This window comes from Pyxicephalus adspersus, chromosome 9, assembly GCF_032062135.1.
Source record: "Pyxicephalus adspersus chromosome 9, UCB_Pads_2.0, whole genome shotgun sequence".
In the NCBI taxonomy this organism is placed as follows: Eukaryota; Metazoa; Chordata; class Amphibia; order Anura; family Pyxicephalidae; genus Pyxicephalus; species Pyxicephalus adspersus.
The window spans coordinates 47,939,163-47,953,165 of record NC_092866.1 but is presented as its reverse complement, the minus strand read 5'-3'; the positions used below and the strand labels follow the sequence as shown (position 1 = coordinate 47,953,165).

The 14,003-nt window shown below is 39.4% G+C and overlaps 1 protein-coding gene across 1 annotated transcript in view; it reads left to right on the top strand.

Annotated features, from left to right (window-relative positions):
- Nucleotides 1-14,003, top strand: part of LGR4 (leucine rich repeat containing G protein-coupled receptor 4) — a 49,901-nt gene that overhangs the window by 12,714 nt on the left and 23,184 nt on the right. The window contains exons 2-4 of the mRNA XM_072421833.1: nt 3,409-3,480; nt 4,275-4,346; nt 12,255-12,470. Coding sequence (XP_072277934.1) covers nt 3,409-3,480; nt 4,275-4,346; nt 12,255-12,470 — 360 coding nt within the window. The remainder of the gene's footprint in view (nt 1-3,408; nt 3,481-4,274; nt 4,347-12,254; nt 12,471-14,003) is intronic.

Here is a 14,003-nt window from a genome sequence, read left to right as displayed (position 1 = left end):
GTCCCTCAAAGGAGCTCACAATCCAATGTCCCTACCATAGTCATATGTCATTTCCCCAGTCTAAGGTCAAATTTTTGAGGGAAAAGCCAATTAACCTCACTGTAGGTTTTTGAGATGTGGAGGAAACCCACGCAGACACGGGGAGAACCTGCAAACTCTATGCAGATGGTGTCCTGGCGGAGATTCGACCTGGGGCTGCAAAGGCATGAGTGCTACCTCTTAGCCACGGTGCTGCCCAGAGATTGGAAAAGGCATGGGAGATATATATTTGGTAGGGGATTGGAAAAGGCATGGGGCATATATATCTTTGGACCTCCCATGATGTCCTTTGTTCCCCTCCACCTGGGAGGTTTGGTTTCTTCTCAGCTTTGCAAATCCCAGCACCTTCCAATCTATAATGTAATGTATTATACAATGTATTAGTCCAATGTATTAGTCGCTACGTTTGCAAATCTGACAACCAAGCTCTAAAGTTTTCCCAATTGAGCCTCAAGAGATAAAGCCAGCTCTCAGATAATTTATATTCCCAACCTTTACCAAAAAGTTAAATATCAGCCTTTGTAGGGAACTTTAAAATCAAAACCATTGACTATACCAGGTCTGCATTACAAATAATTCCCAGAAGTTTTGCTTGAACTCATCCAACTTGTACTTTGCACTTCAGTGTAGTAATTGTCAGTTATTGATTTCTGTGTCTCCTGATGTGCAGCGTTTTTTCGAGATCCTTGTACTATGCTACCATTGCCTTTGATTTCATGTATTAAGTTGGCACAACCCTACACCTTTTGATTAGAGTTCTACATTTATGTTCTCCATTGTCTGCTTTTGCTTTTTTTTTTTTTTTTTATTAATTTTTATTTAATGAGAGTAAAGCGTGCTAGTGTGGACCAGATGTAAAACCAATTAGCTAGCAATTATCAGCACATCCCCTCACTAATCACCATGTAAAATGTGAAGAGCGTGTTTGAAGGGTTCTCTATGACAAACCCCTGGGAGACTTTTTCGTGCAGCCTCTGTCGGTTTTATCGGTAGGGAAGGAACCATTCAGCTTGTGCTCAGCTTACTGTGTAAACTGATCCTGTGTTGGCAGCCTGGTGGCTGGGATTACTAGGTGTGCCACATTTTAACACTTGTCTAATTCTGCATTCAGGAAAGGGCTTGCGATATTTAAGCCTCCAGTGCAGCAAAGGTTGGACCACACAGAAATTGTTTATCAGGAAGTAGGACGTGTAGAGGAAAACAGGCATAGCAAAACTTTGAGTGCAAATGCACATCTGTGATATTTGTTGATTTTTCTGCATTGCCACGCTTTTGCCTTATGCTGCCGAAGCCCCTCTTTCTATAGATGCTTATTTTTATATGTAATGCTCAAGGAAGAGGAGGGTCAAGGTCAATTCCCTGATCTGCTTGAGTTATTGTAACTGCAATCATTTTTTAACCCCTTTGTAACTGCAATATACCCAAGTCCGAATGTAAACACACCTTGCTCTGGGAACTTTAAATACCCTTGCAGCAGAGAACTAGGAATGTACGACTGTGTGTGTTCCTAGTTTTCAGACCCCCTGTCAATCAGAACAGTAGACCTTGGAAATCAATGCTGCATAATTTGGTCTAAGCTTCGGAAAAGAAAACTAAAAGGCTTAAAATTTCCCTGTCCAAAAGAAAAAGGACAATTGGTCTGTAAAAGAAGAGAATGTGTATCTTTCCAGCAGTCCATTCTCCTGTGTATAGCCAAATACCCGCTTTCCCCGCTGCACTTTGTGGTTCCTTCACCTGCCTTCTGCATCCTAATGGAATGTGGGGTCATTGGAAGGAACCATAGGGCGTGACAGTGGAGCTGTTTTTTTCCTTTATTTTTTTTTTTTATATCTAGTAGTGTTGGCTTGCCAGGTATGTTATAAAGAGCAATAATGGTTGCGGTTATAGCGATCGGCTATGGTACATCGGGTATGCTTGGCGTATAGAACATAATAATGTCCTATATGCACACTTTAGGACCCCTGTGTAATGTGTTATTAAATATATGTATATAAACACCATTGATAGAATATATTGTAAGTGACAATATGCTATCTACATTATATGCATGCTTCGTTGAACCATACATGCCACCAAGAGAAATACAAGATGGTTTCATGTTTCCTAAACAATAAGGAAACTTTTGAATACTTTCAAGCTCCTCTTTACTTATCCTCCACAGTTCTTTCTCATAATCACAAATACCTGGAGGAGGAGGAGGTGGCCAGATGGCAAAATCAAATTAAGGGAACTGTTAACACGAGTGGTTAGAGAAGGATTCCGGGTTTTGTTTGCTATATGCCAAGTGGATGTTTTTTAAACTTCTTCAAGCCTATTTCAACAGACTTGGCTTCATTGGAAGTCTTTTGGGTATGTACATAGTAGGCAGCATTTCAGTTGGCTAGTGGTCCCCAGAGGTGGTTCTGCCTGTAGCAAACGAAACCTGGACATGTCTGGCCAATGGTAACTTTGTGGCAACAATGCTTCGTTTCTTCTAAATGTTGTTGCCACTTTTTTTGATTGAGGTTCATATTTAAAGGGAACATGGCTATCAACATTGGAGACCCTAAATCGGAAGGTAGCCCCTTGTCAGTCAGCACCTGTCCTCATGTGGTCGTGTCCACTGCTTTCCAGATTGACCGCCAACCTGTGCTGAGGGATTGGTTCCAAAGAAGGCACAATCCCTCGGAATGAGGTGCAGCTATTACCAGCTCCAGCTAGACCACCAGGGACCACTGTCGTTCTTTTCCCGATTCAGCCAATAAACAGACAATGAGTGCCAATTGTAGATTGGTCATTTAGAAACCTTAATTTTAAATTTGCTCCTAACCCCCTAGGTACAAAACTCACTTGGCTGCATGGCTTGCTTCCTTCAGGCTCTGTAAGACTTGTTCCGCTGGTGTTTTTTTTTGCTTTATTAAGCAGAAAACTTGCCTAATAATAAGGTCAAAGCCATCACATTTCTAATACATGGCATTCTTCAATGTCAGGTCTCAGAAAGTTGCCTGCTGACGTAATGGAAGTTTGGTAGTTTTCACAGTGTATTAATAATAATGAGGTGTGCTCGTCATATTGATTAAACTGGGTCACTGTATTTGGCATATTTGCAAGAAAACATGCCTTCTATGAGTCATTGTCTGATTCTCCAAACTGGCCTTATTATGTCTTTTCCAATATTACAGCAAATGTTTTTTTTACTCTTGTGACGTAACAAGTTACGCATTTATTCACAATCAATTAGTGCTGTAGCCAAAAACTTTTTTTGTGTATGGCATTCTTATCCTTTGTGATGTTGGGATCATTATTAGAATATTTTTTATTAAATTCTCACATTATCTAATTTTTTTTTTACCCCTGCAGTCTCAATTATTATTACAATTTTTCTTCCAGGCGACTGGCTGGTAATGACCTCTCTTTCATCCATCCCATGGCCTTGTCTGGCCTGAGAGAACTCAAAGTTCTGTAAGTAATTGTTCAGTTTTGTTAGTAATTACATGCTTGCCCTGCTCTGTCAGCACAGCGAGTCTTTCCCTTTAACCCTTCTGGACCTGCGGGGGGAGGCCGATGTAACTGTGTGGCATGGGCAGTGCCCCGCATATACAGAATTCTTTTCTAGAACTAGTAACTTTCAACCAATCAAACAGCAGTTTACTGATGCCTCTGGTCCCTGCCTACATTTTTTCTGCAGGAGTAAAGAACTCTCCTGTTCCCCTTAGCTCTATAGCAGAATAAATAGGTTTTCTGTAGTTGAGCAGGGGAAAAACTCCCATCAGGGCAGATAACACTGCATTGGATTTCAAGCCCTGTAAGTTCTGGCAAGTTCAATATGTATTTTCCCTCCTTTTCGAAAACGACCTAAAATGGGGAAAAGTGCATGATCAAACGTATTGCAGATGTGTTTTTGTTACACCTTATGATTTAATAGATTCAGAAAGATTAAATGTTCGAGGATTCCCTTACAAACCAATCCTTCTAATAGTAACCCTGCTGATTTTCTTTTTAGGTCACTGGCCTGAAACATTTATGTAGGTGTGCAATCTTAACATTTTTCTGGCACATGCATATTTTAGGTAAGCACAGCTAGGCAACAAACATTTTTGAAAGGAATCAAGTAATGGCAGCCTCTGCTTCTTTTATGATTGGGCCACTTTAGGTCTGTTCTGTATATATTTTATACTCTGTGTTAGAAGGGTAAACATTTGGGCACATGTAAATATATTTCTCTATTCTAATTAGATACGTTTTATTTTTTGCAGGACCCTTCAGAATAACCAGCTGAAAACTGTTCCCAGTGAAGCCTTGAAGGTCCTGAGCTCTTTACAGTCTTTGTAAGTGTAACTGTTATTGCTGATCACATTATACAAGCCTGCTGTAGTGCATATAATTTTAAAATATATATAATCAAATATGGATTAGGACAGAAAGGGGCTCAAGGCAAGGTAGCAGCTCTGTGTCTTCTCCTGCATTCATTCAACTGATATTGATAAGGATCACAGTAGACACATATACATCATTTGTGTTCTTAGTACTGGCATTGTCTGCCCAACTGGACACCGACTGTCCCTTGTAAAGTGTCAGGCATATGCACAGCGTTTCACTAATTGTGCTATTATCCTGGTTTATTGCCAGACCATAAAGTTTGTAGTTGGGCCCCTGGACATCCACGGGACCCTAGGCTCCCGCATAGACTGCCTTTTGGATGATCGTGTTCTGATATCAATATAATACACAAATAAAAAAGCCATTGTAAGGTTTCCTAATAATAAAGTTTAAAAGCAATGTTGTTTGGGTACTCATACCAATCTATCACATTTAAACTTTTATCTTTGAACCGGACAAATAAAATATGGTTTCTGGATTTTCTCTCATTTTGAATGTTTTTTTTTTTTTTCTTCTTCTTGAGTCTTTAATGTGCAGAAACAGTGTGCAGTTTTCTAAAGTCAGTACAAATTCTGCTTGAAATAAATGAATGTTATGACTGCAGTGGCCGTCTGCCTTTTTCCATTTTAGAATGTACATTTGAAGTAGCTTGTGAGGTTTCCAGTGCTTCTGTACACTATAATTTATTCTATGTAATGTTCTATTTTTGTATCCCCAAAGTTATCGCCACACTGAGTCTTAAAATGACTGCAGTATGCATCTTAAATTTTACTTAAACACTTTAGCAGAATCTGTTTATGGCATTTAGAACATTCAAGAGGGTCTACTGGGTTCTGGAGTTTATAGGCCCACAACCCCAATCTTCATAAAAAAAATGAAAAAAAAAATATAATATATTAGTGTAAATTAATTATAACTGAAAGGGTGCTCTGCATAAAAGTTACAAAAACAGCCTCATTATTGGGCCTTGACTGTTGAACATAAGTATATAAATATGCCTTTATGCTTTCGAATGCTTTTTACTAATGAAGCAGTTATATTATAATAGAGATTTTAAAAGTGGAAATCCAAGCTATGCAATATATCTGCATATACACAATCAAGGCTATGTGGATACAATATGATGAAGAGACTGTAGATTGCCTTATGTGAAAAAAAGTTATTGAGAAGAGTTTTGTCAAATTTTTGTTTTACCTGTATTAGTTTATTCTAAAGACATGTTTTATGTCTTTTTTTTTATCCCAAATCTCCAGCCATGTGTTATTTATTTTTTTATAGCTTACACCTAAGTCCGTGTGTATTTTATTTTGCCCTGATGAAGCGTGAACTCATTTCCCCTGTAAAATGTGTTGGCATTTATTTAATAAACTGCATCGAAAAGGTTCATGAATCCCTAACAATAAGGGCCTTTCAACACTAGTAGTCACCTCCACCCGACTTCGGGTATGCTTTTCTGTATGCGTATTTTACAATCATGTTCTGAGTAGTAAGGGCACGATGTATCTGTGGCTTCAATATTAGCCTACAGTGCCCTCTATGGAACCCTACTTACTGCATCATTCTGGGGTCCCTCTGATCATTCAGAATTAATCAAATATATTTTGGTAAAGTATATCATAAGCTAAAACTTTTTCTTTAGAACCATGGTCTGGATGTTTCTATTGTCAGTGTTCCCATGGGAAAGTTTCATCCTTTCTGTCCTTATGACTGTCATCATTAGGAACTGAAAATTTTTGAAGTGTCTCCAAAACTGGAATAAAAGGGAAAACTTCTAATTATGACACTTGTTCTGGTGATGATTCTCAGAGGAGTTTACCCAAATTTGAAAATATTTCCCCTAATTTCTGTACATTAGGAATTACATTATTACATTCTGTACATTATTCAGCCAATCTTTTCTCCTTTCCTCTATCCACACCTTGACATCCCTGGTATCCCATGAGGACTTGCCTTGATGAAAGGTGCTTTTGTTTGAGATGAGGGAAGAACTTTTTTATGTTAACAGGAAAACGTTGAGCCAACTGTTTAAAGTTGGTAGGTTTGGCACATTGGGTTGTGTTCCACAAGACCTACAAGGCTGTCTGATGTAAACCAAATTCTCCTAGAGGTCTCGGTGTTTGCATAGCTTCCGAGCCTTCTGCCAAGTAACAACATGAATACACAATTGGAAGCACTGAAGATTTCAATGTTTACCTCGCTGTTTGCAATTAAGGAACAAAATGCCGGAAAAATCAAATTGTAGTCTGCACGCTGTGTGTAATGTAATATAGGGAGGAAAATCAAATTCTCACATATACACATACCCGTGTGCCAGTTCCGTGACATTAAATATTTTGAATGGAATAAACTTCTGGATCTTGCAGTAGCATTGTGAAGCTTCGGATGGGTTGGTGACACACAAGGTTCTTTAAGATTGCCAGGTATTCCTGGACTTTTTGGACTTTTTTTTTTTTTTTTAAATAAAAAAAAAATTCTCTGTGCTTCCTAATGGTCACGGTCTTTTTTTTTTTCTTTTACGAAAAAGGAATCTAAAAAAAAGTGCACTAATTAAAGCAATACTACAGTGACAATATTATTAATAGCCAACTAAAAGCTAACATTACAAAACCAGCTTTTGCTCCTATGTTCATCTTCAGTTCAGATTTTTTCCCGCAGTATTTTTGATTTTCTGTCAAAAGATGTCTTTAGTTTTGAAGTTCAGCATCAATTTGCATCCCATATCTCCTCCTAGGCCCACCCCAGCCTGGTATTACACAGAGAAGCAATATGGTTCATATCTCAGTCACTTCCACATGCTTTCTCTTCCTATCATGTATGCTCCTTGTCATCTTATGAACTGATTGGTTCCTTGGGTTATTCTAAGACAGACTTTCTCCGGCTTTTTTTTTTTTGCCTTGGGTAACCCTTGAAATAACTTTAGGTCTTCAAGGAACCTCTGTTATATTTACTGTATCTACGGTGTGGTGGTCAGTGGGTAGAATGCCTCATTGTTGACCATTATGAAGAATGTCACCCTTAGGTATTGCCAAAAAGACCACTGCTGTCACTTAATTGTCCCTGACAGTCAAACTGCTCAAGGAACCCCCAGCAACGTCTAGCGGACCTCTTGGGTTTTACAGAACCATAGTAAAAAACACTTCTCTTAACCCTTCCTCCAAACATCTTACATCTACATCCATGAGTATATTTTCTAATTGCATTCTGGTATTAAGACAAGATCCTCAAATTTATAATAGCAGCACTTTGTTGATGGCAACAATATACCCTACTAATCACCCGATTCCAGCATCTTTTATTTTTTTTTCTTTATGCAAAAGACAGACCTGCTGGCTATATGTGCAAGCCGTATGGCAACTTGCTGACTTGACAAGATCTACAGGCACTGTCAATCCACCAACAAGATTTAGACTACGAATCATGGCCATTTTTGCTCCATCCTCATGAAGGGTACAAAATAAATTTAACTTTGGTCATGAAGGAGCTGGGGATGGTTTTAGCGTATTAAAATTAAAAGGAGTGCAGGGAATTTTCAAAATATTAGGTAATCAAAATCAACGGGCTACTGTGCAGCGCCCATTTACTGCCCCAGTTTGCTCCATGTGCACAGCATAGTATATGTGTTCATTTGTAGTTGACTTGTGCATGTAATAATTTACAGTGCACATACAATAAATACAGAGCAATGAGCTTAACTGTACCTAAGGCATGCACTGCCTTATAGAAGCCAAACGCTGTCAAAATATCTGGAACGGATGAATAAGAATCAAATGTACATAGTGCTGTGTTACTAAAATAACGGATTTCACTGTTCCTTTACCAGAAAAGTTTCTAGGAGTTTTGAGTCTTTATGTAGACTTTGGGTTCGATTCTTGTGTGCCCTTGTCTTAGTCTAGTCAAGTCCGGCCAGTACAGCGCTCCTACCTCATCTGTTTGGATATAATGCAGGCACTCTCTTGATGCTAGATGAGTTTATCCCAGTGGAAAGTCTTCCTTTTTGATCTTCAGGGGAGGTTTACGGATCTGGAATAAGTAGATAGAAAAGGGACAGGTATTTTCTCGTTCTTATTTTGATGGAGCCTCAGGGCTTTTGTATCTTGAGATATTTTAATGCTGCTCTGTTTAAACAGTCCTTTCTCTAAATAGGCAGAAATGATTCATCAATAGCGGATTATTTATTTGCATTAGGTAAGTGGCATGCAGGTGGCATTACGTAAGGGAGAAGAGTCATCTCTCAGGTCACTGCTTAACATCAACACTGTATACTGGGAATCTCCTTCTTACCTTGTAAAAATGATTCTGACATGTTCAAATGCCCCCAAGCAACTTGTCAAAGTGACAGAGGGATTGATGTGGAAGGGAATTAGAATTTCTGCATGCTGTATACCTTTTTTTGTGAGCAAAGAATTCCTTCTGTTTGTCTTTTTCAAACTTATTTTTTTACATTCATTAGATGCCTGTGAACTTTTGATGTTTAAATCAAGCTAGTATTCACAATATTGTGAGTAAGGTAGTTTAGCTTAAGTAGAGCTGGTTGAGGAAAAAATACCCCCAGGTCCATATGGCCAAAAGGTCCAAACTTGGCTGCTAGTCTCCATTATTAGACATATGTTTATGTGTATAGAGTATAGAATATTTCAAATCTTTTTCATATGTGAAGCCTGTGGACAAAGGGGCTTAAATAAAAGACGTCCGATCTACAAATTTTGACATGACAATGCATTTTCGAAAGCCATAGACATACCAGCCACGTTAGGTCAGAAGAAGTGGCAAACGTGGGCACTTTAGCAGGAGGCAGCATGAGCAGGGGACTTCAACCTAAGCAGCAGAATAAGTACACAGGTCCTTGGTGGTTGTGCTTTGGCCTTTTGAACTTGGGTTAAAAAAAATCTTGCCATGGAATGCCTTATCAGTGAGAATGGCATCAGTTTCTGTTGTTAATTGCCCAGCAGACTACAAATACAAGGTACTCCTTGCTCTAAATGATCATTTTTTAGTCCAATTACCTTGGCAGGATAGGGGGTAAGTGGTAGGCATGACAGTCTACAAGACTTTTTTGGTGGCCCCAGATGGCACCAGTTGCATTGCTGTTATGGCAGCCAATTTTAATCCTAAAGATAGCATGAAGAATAGGCAAGTTACTCATCTTCCAAAAGTGCAGCCAACTTTTCACTGTCACAGCTGCATGCAAAAAATGGTTCTTAATCTCTTGTATGGGAGCAGTTGGGACCATGGTTCAGTCTGCAGCAAAACCGCAGATTGCCATGGGTCTGAAATTCTGGAATATTCCTAAATTGTTGCCACAAAACTGGAAGAGTAGTGGAAAAATCTAACCCTAATAACTAGGAAAGATATTACTTACTTTTAGCTTATACAGTGTAGGTAGGAAAATTTGGAGTTCACAAATGTTTGGGCACGTAGCATACCTGTAAAGCTCGGAAAAGTTGTCAACATCTTGATTGTTGTACAGTGTGTTTTTGCTTTATGTATTTGTTTTACTTGCATGGTCATTGATTTTAATGAACCGTATATTTCAATTCTTGTGTGTAGAATTGCTCAAAGAGCACCACATCTACTCCTATAATAACATACTTTTTTTAAAATTTTTTTGCTGTGTATAGTTGTGTTAAAGTATGTGATTGAAGCCTCAAAATAAAACAATGGCTCTCTAATGCCTAAAGCCACTCCATATAAAACAAATAGTTATATGTGCAGCTGTTAAAATTCCTGATATCCCATGTGAAGAAATTAATAGGATACACAGAAATCCATTTTTGTTTTTCTTTGGGGGGAAAGAAAAGAAGTTGCAACTGTTGCTGGTTTTGTCTTCATTTTTCAAATGACGGTAACTTTGAAAGGGGAAAGATTGGAGACCTGTAAGTGATCTCTTTTTTTTGTTTTGTTTTGAGAAGCCTAATGCATCGGCAGCTTGGTTATTAATCACCGACTTGACAAGAGAGTGCAGGTGTTTTTTGTTTAAAGAGGAGGGAGCCTGTCCATTTACGTCTACCCTACATTATGCCATGGGGACATCCATCCAAGTTTTCAGTTAACTCTTTCCATACTGGAAAGGTCCGCTGAGTGCTTTGTTGTTGCGCTTCACTTCAACTGCTAGCATGCATCGTTTATCAGTTCAAAGTACTCTTTGAACGAGGATTAATTAAGCATCCCCTGAAACACAATAGTCTAGGTGGGGTGCTGGTAAAGGCTTTTCCCTTTGTTGTCATTGTTGCCATGATCTCATCGGGAATAATTTATATGTACCTGGTGTTTTATGAGGTTTTTGTTTTTACTTTCTTACAGTAAAAAAAGAAAAAAGTTTGAATCGTTAACTCTTAGCCTGTAAAGGTATAACCCTTAGGACTAAATGAACAAAAAATACTAATTTTATTACACCTCAGTTTGCCTGCAGAATATCTTAAATGATTGTTCTTTGAAAACTAATTTATAAATATTTTCACACCATCGGTAAAATGATATTTAATGATCCAACCATGAAGCATGGCTTATTCAGGCACCTCTTGTTATCAGGTGACAGCACTCTGTCCCTATCGTGTTCTGCAATGTCACCTTGTCATACACTGTTCCAATGAACACTACAAGTGGCTGTTCCAACACACATTACACAGACATGGTCATCTGTTGTCACCTTCAGAAAATGCACTATGAGAAGGAGAAAATGTCAGCAGAATTATAGACCACACTAAAAATTAGGGTTATTGGGTTTCATTCATTCTCTATTATAGTAAAGGTTGTTCTATTTGAAGCTTTCCGTCTTTGGGATTTATAGACTCTGTTGCGTGTCAGATGGTCACTGTCCTGAGTTTGGATGCTTCCGTATATAATACCCAATAGGCCTGTTTTCTTTAAGCTTTCTAAGAAAGGAGAAAATAAACTGTCATAGGAGAACCTGGGGGATCCCACAAACCTGGCTATCCATTGATATTAGTTGGGCAATATTTTCATTCCTGGGCCAGCTCCATTCCAAGTTTGTTGGAATACCAGAGTCTCCCATGATAGTCTATCTCCTCCAGTCTTGGAGAGATTTAGGAAACCAGACCCAATGTGTTTCTTCATTAGTTATAGGATAGAGTGTTCTACAGTGCATCTCCAATGCCGAAAACCTGCCTCTACCCTGCCTTACCTTGTTGTAAGTGTTTGTACTCACAAGGATGGGGATAAAGGTAAAACTCTAATATAGTGAGCGCTGAACAAATTTTGCAATGGGTGTCCACTGCAAACCTATAAATCTAAACTTTTTAGAACATTTTTACTTCAAAAGTGTTTTTCATACCCTAAATGACCAGTGTGACCAAATAGTTTTAGATCATTTTGGCATTCGTTGTATAGTGAAGACTATGTTGGCTATCCACTACCACCATGCCATTCTAAAATTGTCTATGCTTCATGATGTCAAAGCTCATGCATGGTTTACATTCTGTTTGGGAGATGGCCTTTCATCCTAGGTGGAGGTATTACTCTTCCCCATATCCATTAGTGCCACATTTCTGTGACAGCTGTTGTGTAGGAACAAATTAATGGGGTAGCTATACAATTATAATTTGGTTGGGGGTGAATATGTAGTTGGAGATGGTTACTTTACCCTGAATTTGAATTTACCCCCTCTTTAAATATAAATATCTTTTAGACACTAAAAATGCAATTTGTTAAACTAATATGACAAGTACATTTTTAGTACAAGGTTCACGTGCATTTTGCACCTTTCCTGATGGCTTTCTTATTACCATTCCCCTTGTCAAACTCTACGTCCTTCAAATATTTTATCTCTTTCCTTTCAGTAAACTTGCTCCCGGTCATGACACAGAACTCTTTTGATGAATTGTGCATTTCTCTTACAGGCGACTAGACGCTAACCATATTGTCACTGTGCCAGATGACAGCTTTGAGGGCCTTGTGCAGCTCCGACATCTGTGGCTGGATGACAACAGTTTAACCGAGGTCCCGGTCCGTCCCCTCAGTAACCTCCCATCCCTTCAGGCCTTAACGCTGGCTCTAAACAAAATCACTCACATACCGGATTATGCCTTCTCAAATCTGTCAAGCCTTGTTGTTTTGTAAGTATTTCCAGGTCAATATTTCAAGGAAATGAAAAATGAAATCTAACCTAGCAGATGTTTTTTTTTTTTTTCCAAAGGGGGGGAGGGGGGTTTGCTCTCAGCAAAATATATCAGTAAAATGATCTGATGTAGCATTTTATTTGTTTGGAAAAGTGTTAAAATGCATATTTCTCATCTGTCCTTCCTTTTGGTGGAAGCTGTATTTTTTTATATATACATTATATAGCCTAAATTCTTTTGAACACCTGGCCATTATATATATAGTGTTGGGCATTCCGTTCCAAAACCATGAGAATTGAAAGTTAGTCACCCTGCCATCTTTGTAAAGGTACTCCACCACCTTCCCCTAATTATACTTGCCTTACCAGTTCTCCATGGATGCGTCTAGCTCCATCTCTGGTATTTCAGGGTAAAATGCTCAGATCTAGCTAGCAGCCAGTGGCTGCTAGGCACAAGCAATGACACATGTTGGAGCGGTAACATTGGGCAATGTCCACGTTGGAGCGGTAACAATGGCCAGTGTCCACGTTGGAGCGGTAACAATGGCCAGTGTCCGGCCAGTGTCCACGTTGGAGCGGTAGCATTGGCCAGTGTCCACGTTGGAGCGGTAGCATTGGCCAGTGTCCACGTTGGAGCGGTAGCATTGGCCATTGTCCACGTTGGAGCGGTAGCATTGGCCATTGTCCACGTTGGAGCGGTAGCATTGGCCATTGTCCATTGGCCATTGTCCACGTTGGAGCGGTAGCATTGGCCATTGTCCACGTTGGAGCGGTAGCATTGGCCATTGTCCACGTTGGAGCGGTAGCATTGGGCAATGTCCACGTTGGTGCCGTAACTTTGGGCAGCCTTTCTTAATAGTTACATATGCAGGCTCTGCCTTCTTTGAAGCGGTAACTTTGGGCAGTGTCCATGTTGGAGTGGTAACTTTGGCCAATGTCCATGTTGGAGCGGTAACATATGCAGGCTCTGGCTTCTTCTTTGCATTGCCAAGCTATGGGTGAACTTTTCTACTCCTACTCAGGCCCACATATCAGATGACCAAATGCAATACACTGTTGACACCTGTGTGGCTGACATCTTAAAGATGAAAGTGTATTAAACACCAAGCACAAAAATCAAATATGTTACAGTTTACCAGTCCTTGGATGTCGTGGCTGGCATGACCAGACAGAGGGAGGTGCAAAGTGTGCAGCTGCATAAGGGCCCAGACTCTTTCTAGCCAACAGGGGCCTCTAAGTAAGATTAGCAGGGAGGCCCAAGTCATTTCTTCACAGGGGCCCACTGTTGTGGGTATGTTATGCACTGGCTGCTGCATTATTTTTGTTTTCATGCTTATTTCTTCTTTTTTTTTTTTTGTGATCTTTCTAGTAGCACACTTCTGCCCTTATTATGGCACTCATTCACATTACTACATCAATGGGGGAGAGACATTTTCACCCTAGGTCTACTAAACAACTCTACTGATAACTTGGTTGTATTGTAGAATCAACACGTTTTTTTGGTTTTTGGTAGTGATCCAACAAATCTTTT